The 17872-nt window shown below is 59.3% G+C and overlaps 1 protein-coding gene across 1 annotated transcript in view; it reads right to left on the bottom strand.

Annotated features, from left to right (window-relative positions):
• The window catches only part of GAK (cyclin G associated kinase), a 49551-nt gene that overhangs the window by 19250 nt on the left and 12429 nt on the right, over nt 1-17872 (bottom strand). The window contains exons 5-13 of the mRNA XM_082838320.1: nt 16517-16659; nt 14297-14422; nt 13156-13245; nt 11695-11830; nt 11354-11466; nt 9770-9842; nt 8138-8261; nt 675-724; nt 13-161 (exon numbers count right to left, since the gene is read on the bottom strand). Of these exons, the coding sequence (XP_082694446.1) occupies nt 13-161; nt 675-724; nt 8138-8261; nt 9770-9842; nt 11354-11466; nt 11695-11830; nt 13156-13245; nt 14297-14422; nt 16517-16659 (1004 nt within the window). The remainder of the gene's footprint in view (nt 1-12; nt 162-674; nt 725-8137; nt 8262-9769; nt 9843-11353; nt 11467-11694; nt 11831-13155; nt 13246-14296; nt 14423-16516; nt 16660-17872) is intronic.

Consider the following 17872-nt stretch of genomic DNA (forward strand, 5'->3'; position numbering starts at 1 on the left):
GCCCGTGCTCACCCGGTTGTGGAACTTGGAGGCCCGGTACGTCCTCAGGGACAGGTTGTAGACAGCGTAGCGGCCCGGGTGCTTCGCGTCCAGAAACAACCGCACGTCTTCGATGTTGTTCTTGATGGCCGACTCCACACCTTCCGCCGGGAATGACATCACTGCAAGAGAGGAGCCCCTGCAACCTCTACAACCACAGGCCAGATGCTCGGGCACACACGGGGCCTGCTCCTCGTGGCTGCCGACCCGAAGGTACAGTGAGTCCTGAGAAGGGGCGGAGCAGCGGCCTACAAGCCCCGCCTACCGCCCGTCAGATCCTCTGGGATCCCCAGATGGTGCCCCGAGACCCTCCTGAGACGCAGCTTCTGCCGCAGAGCCTGAAGCGCCACAGGAGCTCCCCAAGCATCTGGACTGTGGTTTTCGCCTGGAGACCCACATTTCAATATGTGTGGCCTCACATTATCTCCCTCATGACCTCAGCGTTTCAGAAGGTTCCAGACCAGGGGGAGAAGCTGGGTTGACACTGGCGTTATCCACCGCAGGGCCTAGAGGCACACTGGATGCAGGGGTGGACACCCTAGGCCACATCTCGGGCAAGTGAGTGGCTGCCCCAGAGGCCAGAATCCCACACACCACCCTCACACAGGAAAGAGCCAGCTGGCAAACAAACGCACCTGCAATTCTGGACGTGATGTAAGAAAGATCCAAATCTCCCTTCGCATAACTGGAATCAAAAACAAAAGGGCACTTGGTTATTATAGGAAATGTCTACGGTTAACTCACAAGAGCTTAAACTGAAGCAAGTCCCTGAGAGGCCGGGGTGTGTGGGGGGTGGCCCTCACCGTTCAGGCTGCAGCTCCCAGGGACACCGTATGTGCACGTGTCAGTGTGCACGTGTGTACCTGGGTGACTGCGTGCATGCACATGTGGGCACGTGTGGAGCTGACATCTACCTAAGAGGTGGATGAGAAATTATAAACTGCAAGGGGTGGAGAGGCGGGGGTCCCGATCGGAAGGGTCTTTAATTCTCTTACTACCAGAAGGTGGGACATAAGGAGCTGGTTTGGGAGAGAGATGACAACAAAAATGGAAGACAGAGTTTTCTGACCCAGTACAAAATGTCTGGCTAATGAGAAAAAATTACAAGGCACATGGAATGGCAAAAAGCAGAAACTGAAGAGACAGAACGAGCATCAGAACCAGATGTGTCAGGATGCTGGGATTATCAGACAGGGACTGAAAACAACAGTGGTCAACGTGCTGAGGGCTCTAATGGGTAAAGTAGACAGCATGCAGGACATGAGGGGAATGTGAGCAGAGAGGTGGAAATCCTAAGGAAGAGCCAAAAAGAAACGCCAGAGATCAGAGCCCTGCAGCAGAAATGAAGGTTGCCTTTGACGGGCTGATTAGAGTGGACACGGCTGAGGAAGGAACCTCTGAGCGAAAGGACATCTCGACAGAGTCCCTGAAAACCCAAAAGCAAAGGGAAAAGGCTGAAAGAACAGAACAGAACATCTAAGGCCTGTGGGGCAAAGGTGTAACACAATGGGGAATCCAGAAGGAGAAGAGAGGGAAGAACAGAAGAAATACTGAAACATTTTAACTGAGAATTTCCCCAAATCAATGTCAGACACCAGACCACAGATCCAGGAAGCCCAGAGAACACCCAGCAGGACAAATGCTGGAAAGACTACACCTGGGCATGTCGGTTTCAACTTAGAGAGAATCAAAGATAAAGAAAAAAATCCCAAAGGAGCTGGGGGGTGGGAGGGGAGGGGGACACCACCTACAGGGGAACTGAGATAAGAATCACATCTGACCTCTCCTTAGAAACCATGCAAGCAAAGAGTGAAGCCAGATATTTAAAGCATTGAGAGAAAAACCAGCAGCCCAGGATTCTGTATGCTGAGAAATTATCCTCCAGAAGTGAGGAGAAGTAAAGACTTTCTCAGAGAGAAATTGGGGGAATTTGTTGCCAGTAGATCTACCTTCTAGAAATGTTAAAAAAAAAAGTTCCTTAGAAAGAAGGAAAACAATAAAGGTAGGAAACTCAGATCTACTAAAGAAAGGAAGAGCATCAAAGAAGAAATAAGTGAAAGTAAAATAAAGATGTTTATTTTTCTTATTTTTAATTTATCTGATAAGTTTGTTCAAAATAATAATGGCAACAATACACCCGATAGGTATGCCTATGTACATATTTCACGTATAGACACACATACTCAAACGTGCCTGTGTACAAGTGAAATGAACAACAATGATACAAGAGCCAGGAGAAAGGAATTAGGATTTCTGTGGCATTATGAAGCACACCCACTGCCTGGGAAGTGATAATATGCTATTTGAAAGTGAACTTGGGTTAGCTGGTAAATGGGCACACTCTAGGGCGACCACTGAAAACAGCAGAAGAAGTATAACTGATAAGGTCGAAAGGAGAGAAAAGGGATCATATAAAATGCTCAATTAAAACCACAGAAGATAGGAAAAGAGTGGAAGACAAAAAAGCACCAAAGAACAACGGCGAAGACTAGAAAACAGTAACAAATAGGGAGGCTATTAATCCAACCCCAGGTGCCACGGAGACACTGCGGGCTCGGCTGCAGCCCTGTGCAGTGAAGCAAAGGGGCCACGCGGACGGACGTTTTGGTTCCCAGCGCGTCTAAACGCTACGTTTACGCAACACTGTGGCCTATTAATGCAACAGTGTTATGCCCAAAAGACAGTGCCCATCCCTTTAATTAAAAATGCTTGGGGGCTTCCCTGGTGGCGCAGTGGTTGAGAGTCCGCCTGCCAATGCAGGAGACACGGGTTCGTGCCCCGGTCCGGGAAAATCCCACATACCACGGAGCGGCTGGGCCCGTGAGCCATGGCCGCTGAGCCTGCGCGTCCAGAGCCTGTGCTCCGCAATGGGAGAGGCCACAACAGTGAGAGGCCCGCGTACCGCAAAAAAAAAAAAAAAAAAAAAAAGTAATAAAAATGCTTTATTGCTAAGAAATGCTACCCACTGTCTGAGCCTTCAGTGAGTCTCAGCAGTAACATCAAAGACCACTGATTACAGATCCCATAACAAATACAATAATGAGCAAATGTTTGAAGTACTTCAAGAATTACCAAAACGGGACACAGAGACACAAGGTGAGCAGACGCTGTTGGAAAAAGGTGCCGACAGACTCGCTTGACGCAGGGCGGTCACAGACCCTCACTGCATTCTAAGTGCAGTAAAGCGGGGTCGGCCTGTGTACCAATAAACACTTTAAGCACCAACGGTCTAAATACACCAATCAACACAGAGCTTGTCAGAGTGGATCAAAATATATGACCCAACGATGCTCTCTACAAAGTAATATGAAGCTGAGCATCTCCTTGTAGTTTATTCATAGTTTGTCCTCTGTTAATTTCCTTTATGCGTTTTTGCGTTTTCCTATTAATTTTCATAATCCACTGTATATAATGGATACTATTCGTTTTGTGAGTTACATAGTTTGAACCTATTTACTCCCAATCAGTGCCACATCTTTTTGTTAAAGAAACGTGTTTTTTCAAGGAACAGAGAATTTTTAAGTTAGTTAAATTTATTAACCATTTTCTCCATGGCTTATATATGTTTTTTCACATTTAAGATATCTTCCTTACTGTGGTGTTATAAAAATGTTCCTCTATATTTTATTAGTTTTTCCTAAGAAATTGCTTTTCACAATTAGATCTTTTAACAAATCAGAACTACTGCATTTGGCTGTTATTAGACGGGACCCAATTTTCTCTTCTTCTACGCAGCTCCCCATGGTCTCAGCAACACAGACCCGTTGGTCTGTTATTTTCTTTTAGCCTCACATTTCGTGTTTCCTACTATCCCTACCTAAGTACATGTCAGGCGTGAGTCTAAACGCTTGTAGCAACACAACAGATGTTTGAAAAAATTGGTAAAGAACAGAGTTTGTCTCTTCTTATTTTTAAAAACATCGCCGGCCATTTTGGATAACTTACACATGAATTTTGAGATTGAAATCTGTGGAAACGACATCAGGACTTTTATTTTTATTGCAAAGAATTCATAGATTAACTGAGGAGCAACACGACCTTCACGATACGAATTCTCCTAAACGTAAAGACGGCGCGCTTCCCGACCTTCACGATACGAATTCTCCTAAACGTAAAGACGGCGCGCTTCCCCACCTGTCTCGTGTTTCGGTCATCAGTGTCAGCAGGGTGTGGGGGCTGCACGCGGTGCCCTCCGCAGGCCAGGCCGGACCAGGGGTCAGTCGCGCGGCCGCGGGAACACCCCCCGCCCGCCCCGCACAGCCAGCAGAAGAGTCAGCACCATGGAGACCAACTGTCCCCAAACTGCCCATGAAGTAGATAGAGCACTACACCCTCAACGGCCGCACAGGCAACCGGACAGGTTTACTCCAGAATTCCCGTGCGGGAACAGAGGAGTGAGAACGGCCAGTGCTCCTGGGGGGAGGGAGGAAGGCCTGTCGCCCAGACAGCAGAGCGCGGGGCCGCGAGGGGCTCGCAGGACGAGCCGGGACAGCGCCCGGGGGGTCGGCAGCAGAGGGGCTGCTCCGGTCGGGGGAAGTGAACAAGAATCGAGAACAGTCCCCAGAGGGACGTCCAGGTGGATTAAAAAGCCACATGTGCGCCAACCAAGCATTAAAAGGTACATTTACAATACATTCAGACATTTAAAATGGGTGTGTGTTTTTTCTGCCACGCTGCGTGGCTTGTGGGATCTTAGTTCCCTGACCAGGGATCGAACCCGGGCCCTCGGCAGTGAAAGCACGGAGTCCTAACCACTGGACCGCCAGGGAAGTCCCTAAGATGTGTTTTAAATCAGGTCTGATCTATTTACAACTTGGGGCACGAAAGGCTTCCTCAACGAGGAGACAAAAGACGGAAGGGGAACTGTGAAAAACCCGAGTCTTAATTAAAGCGAGCAACTGACAAGAAGAGAGCATTTGCGGCGTTTGCCCTGCACGAAACAGCTGGGCCACAGAACGTAACGCAAAATCAGTAAGGAAAACAGGCACCCAACAGGAAAGAGAGAGAAGGGCAAGAGCAGCAGCTCACGGGGACCCGCGGCCAGAGGTTCGCGTCCCCAGGCCCACAGGCCACAGGCTCCACGTGGGATACCTAGTGCTGGGGAAGCTGGCGGGGCCTGGCCACCCAGCCCGCTGTCCCTGAGGAGGGGCCGGAGCACCCGTGGCAGTGAGGGGTGGGGCAGGTCAACACTGAGAGTGCAGACACCGCCAGGCTGGGAACCCGGGGAGCCTGGTGGGGGCGTCTGTGAAGACCTGGCACGGGGGCTCTAGGACATGTGGACGTGTAGGGTCTGACTTAAAACTGGTGAGAAACAAATGAGACCACAGACAGGTGAGGGCTCAGGGTCAGGCCCACAAGCCAGCCACGCCTCTTGGAGGCCACGTGGGACAGGCTGCACACGCAGGGACGGTCCTCCTCCGGATAGGCCCTGGGACTCCTGGGCCCACATACCCTGAGATGAAGGTCCTGCCTGCGGCCGAGGGGCTGGCAGTGGCCCTGAAGGGTCTCCATCACCAGGCCCCATCTGGACCTTCCTGTGGCAGGCCTGAAGCCCAGCACACGGGGCTCTGCCTGGAGAACCCCCCCAGTGAGCTCAAGCACCGTGGCCGCTGCGCCTCTGACCCTGCAGGGCGAAGGCCGCTTCCGTGTGCATCTTCTGCTCGTTTGTGGATGTGGGGAACAAAGAACAGGAAGCGTTCGCTGCACGTGTGCAAGCCTGTCGCTGCTGGGATGCTCCCCCGCTCCAGCCAGCAGCCTTTGAGAGCAGGACCCCGTGTCTGGGTCCTTCCCCGTGACAGGGATGGCAGTGTGGGGTGGCCTCCCTGCTTTCAGGGAAGACCCGGGGTCCCTTCTGGCCTGTCGGAAGGGCAGTTACAGGTCACAGGCCTGGGCCGGGGCTGTCACCGTTCCTGGGCCTTCTCGGGGGGAGTCCCAGAACGAATGAGCTCACACTGGTATTTCTAAACCAACTTCACAAACACAGGGCCTCACAGACTTCCTTCACTTCCAGCAGGCGTCCTGGGCGAAAGGCGGTACCCAGGCTGACCCTGGTCCTCAGAGGGGCTGCAGGCAAGGCTAGCCCCGGCAGGCGTCTGGCGAGAGCAGGAGGGCGCTGCCCGTTCTCACGACTGACAGGAGTGGCCATACGCCCCAATGCCTGGAGAAAACGGGGTCCATGCGGAGACCTGCAGCCTGGGGAGCCGAGGGCTCAAGTGCCCCATGGGCAGCCCCACGGGCCCGTCTCTGGGGCCCGGCCTCGCAGCTCGGCTGGGAATTCAGTGTGTCCATCTGTCTGTCCATGACTCCACGGGGAGCTGAGCTGTGTCCTTTCTCTGAAACAACTCGCAGCTATGAGGACCGCTCGCCAGCGGGTCTCGTGTGTCCTTTGGAGATTCGGGACCCTGGGGGTGGTCTTGGGACCCGACGCACGCACCTTTCCTCTTACTCTAGGAAAGCCCCGTCCCTACTCCTACGAGGACCTGCCCTCGGGTGCGTGTGGCCACCGCGTGGCCTGGCTGTACCATCAGCATGAGGCCCGTCAGGCTCACGAACACGGCTGTGAGTCGAGTCGGGCGTGAAGGCAGCTAAATCCGGGCAGAGCCCCATCACCCCCACCCTCACAGGCAACTCTCAGGCCCGACCATTCACCCGAAACTCTGCTTTTCTGAACACGAGCAGGTACGTGATGCCCAGCGTGCGCCCCCCCCAAACCCCAGGTGCCCGTCATCATGGTTCCGGGCGCAGAGGCTGGGGCAGCGTCCATTCTCCTCCCGGCAGCCTCCCCCGAGGCCAGGGACGCTGGGCCCATTAGAGACCTGGGGGGGTGGGGGGGTGGGGGAGATGGCATCTCAGCCGTGTGGGAACTTGGTTTCTTTCCTTGGGCGAGGCCGAGTGGCTTCTCTCACATCCCGTTCATTGTTGTCGGGTCTGCCATTCCAGCCCGGGTCAGCCCCGAGACCCCATGATGAACCCCGCTGGGAGGAAGATGGGAGGACATGAGTGGGACCGTGGGACCCGCTGCCCTGACGTCTCCCCAGTCAGCAGAAAGCATGGGGACGGCCGCGGGCCGGGGTGCGGCCACACGCACGCAGAGATGCCTGCTCAGCGCCGTCACATGAGATCACCCCGCCCTGGGAGCGCGGCTGCAGGAACACCACGGGCAGGTGATAGGTAAGCGCCGAGCAGTCACCTCCGCCCATCCACGCCCCGTCCGGGACCCTCTGGCCTTCGCACCCAGAGCCTCGGCCCACATGACTGCTTCCGTCTCCGTGGACAGGACTCTGGAGAGCCGGGCACCATAAATGCACAGTTGTACATCTGACCCTTCCACCAGCTACGAGGTGCAGCCCGGGATGTTGCAAAGGGCCACAGACACAGGTGCGAGCAGGCACCCTGCACTGCCGGACCCCTGCGCTCGGTGGGAATTGAGTGTCTTCTCGTCACGTAAGGTCACATCAGAGGCAAAGCACACGGGGGCCGCGGAGCCCACCGACAGCAGAACACACACGTGTGCACGCACACGCTAGCTCTCACACACAACACACGTGTGCTCCCATGCACACACATGCTCACACGTGGGCACACTAGTGCACAAACACGTGGGCTGTTGCCTGTGTCGCCAACAGTTGCGGACACAAAACAATGATCACGGCACAAAGAAAATGAGGCCAAGGCCCACATAGGGCTCAAAGACACGACGAACACACTGCCCCTGCCGCTGGACGAGGCAGGTGACATGCCAGAGGTAACCCCCAACGCTCCCAGAAAATCCCCGGTCAAAGCCGAGACCGCTCGGAGGACAGCACGAACAGGTCGTGTACTGTGGCCGCGGTCTCCGTGGACAGGGCCCCCCTCGGGGAGGGGGATGTGGCCCGGAGCCAGCGCGTCTGCTTTCCCACCGTGCTCCCTCCACTGAGGGGGCAGAAGCGCAGCCAGGGGCCGATGGCGGAGCCCACGCAGGGGGGCCAGGCTGGCGCTGAGCACGGGCCGCTCACCCACGGCCCCACCTGGGGTTCGGCCAGGCGTGCAGGCAGGGCCGCACCCCGGGTTCCGAAAGCTCACTGCGGAGAACCCACGAGCCTGTGCGCCCTCGACTCACTTGGCAACGGACTGGATGACCTTGGAGGAGGTGTCCTTGATGTTGGTGAAGAGGCGCTCGGTGCCGCCCCGCAGGATGTCCAGGAACCCGCCATAGGGCTGGTCGTACTCGGCGACCACCAGGCCTGCAAACAGAGACAAGCCTTAGGATGTGGCAGGGCCCGCCAGAGCCACCAGCACCTGCAGCGGCCACGCGTCCCCGACCCAGCCACCAGCGCTCCGCAACCAGGCACCCCGGGCCTGCTCGCGAGGGCAGGACCTGGACACCATCAGTGGGCCGGAGCCTCTGGGCGCACATGGGCGTCCCCGGCTCCAGGACGTTCACCCCACTCACTCTGAGCGCTCGCTGGACACCATCAGGGACCTCGTCACTGACAGACACGTGCCAGGGCCCAGCCAGGGCCACCGGCCTGTCCCCGAGGTACGGACACGCCGGCACACACAGAGGCCGCAGACACATGGCGCAGGTGAGAGCGCGGGAGCAGGGCCGTGCGGGCGGCCCCGGCGGGGCACAGAAAGGCCACGGGAGCCGCAGCTCAGTGGGTCTGCGGGGGAGCGGCCTCCTGGCAGCCACCCTGATGACACCGGAGTAGTGGCCCACGAAGGCCCCGAGACCCCAGGGCCCTGGGGTGCGGGCTGCAGCAGTGGCTGTGGAGGCGCAGACAGCGGGGGCGGTCTGTGGCCTCTCCGCCGCCGAGGCCCTGCCTGAGCGACGCCTTCGCCGGGCGCCCCACGCGCGTGCGGTGTGGTCTCGTCTCGGCGCCCCGAGGTGGCCCCACAGCACTGGTGGGCAAGGGGCCAGCTGCCGAGTGACCCCCGGGGCCGAGAGCTGCGGGAGGACCTGGGAGGTGGGCTCCGTGCCCCAACTGCGAGGTGGGCAGTGGCCCTGGGGGCACAGGGCGGAGGCAGGTCCTGGCAGGACTCCTGGAAGCTTCCCGGGCCGGGGTGCTGAGCCCTGGCTGCAGCCCACCTCCCGGTACACATCGTGTTGCATCAGCACTGGGCGCCCAGACCCGCCCAGCACGCCGGACGATCGGAGCGCGAACCTCTCAGCAAACACGCCCGAGTCGTGAGAAAAGCACACCAGCCCCACTTCTCCTGCTGCCAGAACTGTCTCCCCATCTGAGCCCCTCTTCTCAACCCGCGGACTCGGACCCTCTGGTCCCCGGCCCCCCGCACGGCTGCTCTATTTCCTCACATACCCGCTCCCGATGTGCCCACCCTCATGGTCGCTGTGGGCTGGCCGTGGAAGGCGCACCCCCATCCACCTGGGCAGGGGCTGTGCTCACCAGTGACTTGTGGGGGCAGCTGGGTCCCTGAGGGGCCAGAGGCCAAGGCGGCCACACAGGCAGTCACCCCATAGCTCTGTGGGCCAGGTGCCGGGGCTCGGAGGACCCGGGCTGCCCTGACAGCACAGGGAGGGGACAGCCAGCCCTCGGTCTCTGTCCTCCTTCCTTATTCTAAACCGCAGCCTGAGTGGAAGCCCCGCTGAGTTCTCGGGGCGCTAGGGAGCCGTGAACCTGAGACTGGTCCTGGGGACCCCAGACGTGCAGTCTGCCTCTCGCTGCCAGGCCCCAAGCCCGCAAGAGCAAGACCGAGCGCCCGGCGCACGGCAGACGCGAGGAGTACTCACCTCCACCGCAGCCGCTGCCTGCGGAGCCCCCAGGAGGGGCCGCGTGCCCGTAGCCTCCGTTCTGCTCCAGGAGCTGTAAGGATCCCAACGCAGGTCAGGCACAGCGCATGGCGCCATGCGTTTGGGGCACATCGCCCCCCAAGTCCATCCTCCTCCACCTATTTACTACAAAAGCCACGAAGGAACCTCCCAGAGTCGACCCCAGGGCTGATCCTCGGGGTCGCCCGGGCGCACGGCTCCATCGCCTTAACAGAGGCGGCAGCCGTGAACGCCCCCAGCCGCCAAGGCCACAGGCTCTGCTGTCGACACAGAAGCCGGGTGGGGCGCCGCCAAGCAGCGGGGCCGCAGGCTGCACAGCGAGGCACCATCTCCCATGGGCCAAGCCCGGGGCCGGCGCCGCCTGCCGCAATGACACCAAACACTTTGCGGAGACTTGTGGCGCCCCTGGTGGCGGGCTCGGCCGACCCTGGGACGTCGGTGCTGGGCTGAGCCCCACTTGAGTGCCGGCCTCACGCTCGTCCCACTTTAGGTACGTGTAGCTCCACGGCTGCTCTGTTCATAAGTTACATAGAAGGCGCTTTGCGGTGTCTCGTGGGGTTTTAAGAAACGTTCTTTTCATCGGGTTAACGTTTTACCACGTTAGGCTCAGCAACGAGATACACGTGGTGTGGATTCTGTGCCCTGTGGTGCACCGGAGGCGACCGGTGTTAATGGGAACGCTCCGTGGAGCCTTACAAGTAACACACACGCTGGTGTGAAGCAGGTGTGTCTGCTAGACCGACCGTGTCTTTTCCTCACAAACCCCCAGTTCTGTGGTTTCATCAGCTACGTGACAGCACACAGCCTCTCCCAAAGCGACTGCAGGCCGACACACCTCCTCCAAAGTTCCAGGGAACGCGCCCCGAGGCTCGTCGGAGGATGCGTTGCTGCCTCTGGTTCTGTTGAGTCCTTCCCCACACACCCGTTTGTGGATTCAGCCCAGTCTCCTATGCGGTGCTATCCTGGTTTCAGAGTCTGTCGGGGCCTATGTGCCCGTGCTGCCCCATGGGGGGCTGGCTTCTCTCCCCGCGAGGCCCCGGGCAGAAGAACCCTACAGAAGGGGTTTAACGTCTGACCCGCGGGCCCTGGGTTCTAGAAGCGCTAAGAGCACAACGTGCTCACGAGCCCCACCGCCCAGCGGCCTGCGCTGTTCCATGGGCATCTCTGCCCACACCGCGGAGCAGGGCCAGCGGCACACGCGCAGACTGGCTGCCCCTGGATTACGGCCCTCGCTACGCCACCCGAGCCTCTGCCACTGCCAGGGGCACACATTTTCTGTAAAGGCCACTGGGCAGCCCAGGCCGACCTCTGACGGCTTCCGGCCTCTACGAACCGCTCATACTGGACATCCGGGTCCGCTCCCATCCCCTGCCCGGCCCCTGGCTCTGCTTCGAACTCTGGAGACCCCACATGGCGGCACACTTCTCCTCAGGCGACCCCGCCGCCTGGGGGCTCCCCGCTGCGTGAGGGCTGTGAGCGCCCGGGGAGCCGGGCTCTACGGCGACGTCGAGACGGTGGGACCACGAGCAGCAAGCGGAGGCCTACCTCGGTGACGGGCGACTTGGGGTTCACGTTGCGGGCGGCCGCGATCTCCTGGAGCTGGCTCACCAGCTCCGTGATGGACAGCCGCTCCTCAGGGTTGACCCTGAGCGTGGCACCTAGGGCAGAGGCAGCGTGTGCTCGTCCCGCGGGCGCCGAGGCCGGGCTCCTGGGGGGCAAGCGCCACCTGCTCTGCAGGGGCTAGGGGCCCCGGGGCCTGCGTTTTGCTGACGGTACTGACTTTAAAAGCAAGCGAGGGAGGACAACGTGAGGAACAAAGTCGCCGGAAGCAGCCACTCAGGACGTGTGTTCACGGGGTGCAGGGGACACCGGCAGGTGGGACTTACGGATGAGGCCGTGGAACACGGAGTAGCGTGTGTCGTCGGCAGGGATCGCGTACTTGCCGTTGACGATGCGGAGCTTCGCCCCGTCCTCAAACGGGTGCTGCCCGAAGCAGAGCAGGTACAGGATGCAGCCCAGGGCCTGCAGGAGACGGGCAAGGCCTGTCGAGTCTCACCTGCGCCCCCGCCCATCTGGTCGCGGTCCACGCTTGCCAGGCACAGAGACCATCCCAGTCAGAGCGGCCAACAAACTCCAACCCTTCACGCTCTGATCAAAAGGTCCTTCCAAGATGCAAAGTTCCTACAGCCCAGTGTGGGGATCTACCGGCCGGCCGGCTGTGCAGAGGGGCATGTGGCCAGGCGACTGCAAGGAGGGTGCCCCCACCATGCTTCTCTGGGCTAACGTGAGTGCCGGGGATGAATCTGGGGGCTGTCGAGGCTCCACGGGGTCGGCACTGAAGCCAAACGTCAGTGTCCCCGCCATGTTTCCACCACAGCTCCAGCCACGGGAACATGATGGGGAACCAAACCCAACCAGTGTGTTGGGGGAGCAGCTCATTCTGGGCCCAGACCAGGCCAAGCCCCAGCGCCAACTCCCGACCTGCCTTCCAACTCCCGCATGTGTGCCTGCACGTGGTTCTTGGGCTGGGACAGGCTGAGGGCGCCCACCTGGGGTTGACCAGCTCATGTGTGTCAAAGAGTCTCCACCTACCCCTAGGACAGGGACTCACATCCACGGCGGGGCTGAGGCCGGACTCGGGCCTGATGGGCCTAGACCATGAGCCTCGAGGTGCGGGGGTTCAGGGCCATCTGTCCGTGCTCTTAGGGACACCGGAGAGGCCGCAGGACACCTGAGACGGGCAGGAGCAGTGCCATGTGCACGGCGCCATGCTCCCCGAGCTCTATGCCTGACTCTGAACCAAAGCGTCAGCAGATCCCCGCTCAGCCAGGCCCCACACTCACTGCATACAGGGACTGCCCTCCATCGATGGGACATGTTCCAGGAGATGTGAAGGGTCACCCCAAGTGTGTGGCCTGACCTCACTTTGAAGCCCCCTGCAAGGCATCGGGCCCGGCCATCGCTCTGGCCACCACCAGGTCAGCATATAGCTGCAAGGCCATCTGGGAGGTCCTCTTTCTGGCCATGTGAACTGTGGCTTCGTGAACCCCCGGCCCCGTGAAGGGGCTCTGACCAGGAGAGCTCAGGTCCAAGGGTGCAGGAGCGACCTGTCTCAGGCCCAAAGCCCGCACAGCACCTGCACCCACTCTGCTACCCACCCCCCGACCCCACACCCCCGTCAGCACATCTCCGCTAACAGCATCACAAGGGCCGTTGAAAAAACGGAAGAACAAGCCAAGAGGAAAAGAGAAGGGAGGCTGAGGGGACCAGCAGGCTGGAGCCTGCGCCCCAGGGCCTTGCGCCAGCTGTGGCGGGGCTGCCCATGCACTGCGGGCGAGCGGTCTTACCCAGATGTCCTGCTTCTCGCCAATCGGGAAGTTCGAGTACAAGTCCACGATCTCCGGCGTCCTGTACATGGGAGTCGTGTTCCTGGTGATCTAAATAAAGGACACAAACGTATCAGAGGAAAGTCACAGGTGAGTGATAACCGCTACATTGCACGGTGGTCCCTGTGCCGCGGCAGGCGGCGCCCATCGAGAGCCCTGGCCCGGGGCGGTCCCACGAGCGGCTCTGTGGCTGGGCCCTGCCAGGAGGGGGTCAAGGGAACACGGGGGCCAGCACGAAGCATGTCTGGGGCATTTCAGTGCCACAGCAACCATGGACACACAGAACCGTGACCCGTGAAGAGAATGGCGCCCACGAGACCTCGTCAACAACGAATGGGTGGGGGCTCGGGGCACCAGGTGTGGGAGTGGGGCGGGGGCAGGGCTGCGCAGCTCTGAGGATCCGCCCTGGGAAACGTGACTCAGAGCCCCACCAGGCGGCTCAGCCCGGCCCCAGCCCACGCGGCCAAGGCTTTCCTCCCCCTCAATTCTGCCCACCACCGGGCAGGGAATGCGTCTACAGCCCCGAGACGTGGGCGCGCCACTGGGAGCGCAGGTCCCGAGGGACAGCAGGGCACGGGCAGCCAGGAACAGACACCTGCCCGGCGGAGCCTCCACCCGGCACTCTTCTTCGGAACCCGGCTCCATCTCGGATCGCTCTCTTTGCTTGTGCAGCCTCCGTGGGCTGCTTATGTGCGTGGGCCGACGGTGGCACCCTCCCTCCCCTGGCCACGGCCGCAAACGTGGGTGTCTGCGCCCGCCCAGCGCTGCCCCCCGCTCACACGTGTTCGGAGCACGCCCACCCGTCTCCCCTGCGGCTCCCGTGGGAGCTGCCCAATGTCCCGTGAAGGTAGGTTTTTACGTGATTTTTTAAATTGCTGCGTTTGGGATAATGAAAAAGTCCTGGAGAGGACAGAGGTGCCGTGGAGACGTGAAAGCACTGAAGGCCACTGAACCGCGTGCTTAAAAGCGGCTAAGGTGGTACATTTCATGTTACACATTTCGCTGCAACAAGAAAAGGCAAGGAAGAAACAGCAGGTGTGGGGTGCAGTGAGTGAGGGTGTCTCCCGGGCCTCCCGGGCCCCCCGCCCCGGCCCGCGCTCACCTCCTCCTCCACCAGGGCCCGGCGCTGGGCGCTCCAGCTGTAGTCCGGGTAGTGCGATATGGTCGTGGCACTGCCGAAGTCGCACAGCTTAATGGTCCCCTGGTTACTGAGCAGCAAATTTTCAACCTGCGAAGTTCCAAAGACGGTCTTTATGAACTCGGGGTGCAGGCTGGACCGTGGGCACGCATGGGGTGTGGCGCCCGGTGGGGAGACGCTCTGAAGGCAGAGCGGCCAGGAGGCCTTCTGGGCCTGGGGACACTTGTTTCTGACCAAAGTCGGTGCATATACCTCAAAATGGGATGCCCAGAAACACAAACGGAAGTTCAAATCCACCACAAATCAAAGATAACTTGACCTAGTAACGTAGGATGTACAATGAAAGCCCTTAAAAACCTTAGAAGATGAAAAAAAAATGAACATACCATTTAAAAATAATCAAACACATCAATAACTAAAGAAGAAATCTAACAAAAGATACACAAAAGACCTCTTATTCAGAAACTGTGAATACATGAGATGAATTTTAAAATCCAAAACCAACAGGGACCCAGACTGCACTCCTAACGGGAAGGCACAGACCCAGCCACGGCTCCATAAGCCAGGTCCCACCACCAGCCCACATGCTAAGCGGGGCTGTACTTTCCGAATGGTCAAAACAAGTCAGAAGATCAGGATTCCGTGACCCAGGTGAGGGGCAGCTTTACTGACCCAGCCACACCTGCTCGACCCAGTGGCCAGGACGTCTGCAGTCTGCCGGCCCCACTCGGTGTGGGCTCCCGAGATGGACAGCCTCCAAGTCTGGACGCCGAGCAAATGGACTGTGGGACTCCACTCCCAAACGCCCCAAAGAGCGAAAGGTAAATCATACTGAAGAGGACGCAAGTGCACAACTGCTCCCAGCGAGTGACATGCAGCCCTGGGTGTGACACTCGTGTCTGGTACATCCCTGTGTCCTTCCTGCCCCTCCACAGAGCACCACGTGAGGACTCCCATCCACGGGGAGCACTTGCAGGGAGTCCCCCAGCGGGGCCGGCTGCCACGGACCCGGGCACTGACAAGTCCAACTCAGGCTGAGCTCTCGGACACGGATTCTTTAGTGTCAGCCTTCTAGTTTTTCACTTTCCTGAGACAGAGGAGAAACACAGCTGCCCCGCCCCCACTTGAGGACGGCACTCTTCCAGACCAGCAAGGAAACCAGGAAGGCTGGCTACAGACTGGACATGAGGGAAGTAGTACAGAAGTTTCTGGGAGGGAAATGGCACGTCTGGGGTCTGCTTTACAGTTTTTTTAGCAAGTAGGACTGAGGAGGGGCGGGGAAGGTGGGGAAGGGGGTTGGTGTGCTGCTACCCTGAGCCATTGTCAGAGTCGGGGCACTAGCTTTGTGGATGTTGGATTATTTCTAAAATCAGGCCACGGACCAGGAGAAAATACTTGCAGCACATGTAATTTAAAAAAGACTGTTGTAAGAATGTACAAAAACCAACCAACAGGACTTCCCTGGTGGCACAGTGGTTAAGAATCCAGCTGCCAATGCAGGGGACACGGGTTCGAGCCCTGGTCCGGGAAGATCCCACATGCCGCGGAGCAACTAAGCCCGTGCACCACACTACTGAGCCTGCGCTCTAGAGCCCGTGCTCCACAACAAGAGAAGCCACCGTAGCGAGAAGGCCGCGCACCGCAACGAAGAGTAGCCCCCGCTCGCCGTAACTAGAGGAAGCCCGCGCAGCAACAACGAAGACCCAATACAGCCAAACGTAAATAAATAAATAAAACCAACAGACGACAGAAAAACAGCGAAAACACAGCCACTTAACCGAAGAGTGAGGGGAATAAGAGCACTGATGACTATGAACGTGGCAAAAGCATTCAGCATCATTAATCAGGACAAGGCAAACTCACTAAGCCGCCGGCCAGGCGGCAAAATGCCAAAGGGCAGCTCCACGCACACACGGATCCCGTGTGTGCATTGGGATGGGCGTGCCAGCACCCCGGCAGGGAAGCACCCCTGCCCCCGCACCAGGCAGCAGGGCTCCTGCCCCAAGGCGGGTGAGGGAAGGGTGGCGGCGAGCGTAGCCCAGGGGAGCGGTCACCTCCTCCTGGCGCCACACTGGGCCCCCGTGCCCATGAGCACACCCACGCAGGCGACGACACCCAGCAGAGCAAGAGGGGTTCATCTGGACGGAGCGCTCCTGTCCCGCAGCGCGAGCGTGAAGGCGGTACCTTGAGGTCTCTGTGGATGATGGGCGGCTTCTGTCTATGCATGTGCTGCACCGCCCTGCACGTCTGATAGAATATCTTCAGGACGGTATCGCACGAGAGCGGACCTTTAGATTCAATTTTCTTTAAAAATTCCACCAGCTGCCCTAAAAGAGACAATTAAATTCACATCACCACAGAGCTGTAAAGGCTACGCCCGCCCCAGGCCCACTGCCCTCCTAAGCCCACCGCGGGCCGGGGGCGGGGGGAGGGGGCTACCCCGCCCTCCGGCGGTCACCAAGCCCCGCAGAGGAGTGTGCGACCTCCACCAGGGCCACAGTGAGTCACAGAGCCCTGCATGGGAGCACCTGCCCAGCCACCAGCAGAGTCCTCCTACCCTGGGAGCCCATCATGACGCAGCAAGCTACAAGAAAAACAACCACGAGTGCGTATGTCTTTCCGAATGTCTCTAAGGAGATAATCACCGTGTTTCCTTAGGTAACAACAGTCCTCCGCTGTTAAGGAGAAATCTCCACACTGAACACGCAGACAACAAGGAGTGCGGCGTGGGAAGAGCACAGACTTGGAGAGCCCCAGGACGCCCACCTCAAGGCTGTGCCTTCCTGTCTCTGAGGCCCAGGCCCCAGTCCTGCTGTAACTGGCCGCAGTCCAGACCAGTGAAGCCGGCCGGTCCCCTCCGCGGCAGCTCCCTCCACGACTGTGTGCCGCGTGCCGTCTCTGCCGGGCTGGCCTCCACGGCCGCCCCCTCCCTGGTCCAGGCCTCAGGCTGCCTCGGCTGCCACGCTCCACAGCTCAGCTCCGCACCCTAGGGCCTGCGGTCCACTCGATGCAGCTGCAAGGGCGCCACCACATCTACAGGCCCCACAGTCAACCGGCACTCAGCCCCTCGCCCTGCGACCCTGCCTCCTGCCAACCCGCCAGCTCCCAAGCCCCTGCCACACCCTCCTGCAGCTCCCGGCACAGCTGCGCAGCCCTTCCCCACCCTGACTCTGGACTGGGGCTGGGCTCTGTCTGTGCTGTGCCCTAACCCTAACCCTCAGCGGGGGCAGGGGGCCCACAGTAGAGATGGAGCCCCAAGGGCCGATGGGGCCCTCAGGAACAGACCGCCAGCCCCCCAAGACGCAGACAGGGCACAGGCCCCACGAGGTGTTGCGAGGGCTCTAGAGCAGGGATGACAGAGTGGCCGCCAGGCTGTCTGGGGCGGCAGGGGCGGGCCGGCGCACGCGCGAGGTCAGGCTCACTGGCCTCTGACGCTCCACGAGAATCAAGAGCGGTCTTTCTAAAGATAATTTTGTAGGTGGCACAGCGGCTGAGAGGGCACCGCGGAGGACAAAGCTGGGGTCCCAGGAAGGGATGGCG

The sequence above is a fragment of the Leucopleurus acutus genome, assembly GCF_964270905.1.
Source record: "Leucopleurus acutus genome assembly, chromosome: 4".
In the NCBI taxonomy this organism is placed as follows: Eukaryota; Metazoa; Chordata; class Mammalia; order Artiodactyla; family Delphinidae; genus Leucopleurus; species Leucopleurus acutus.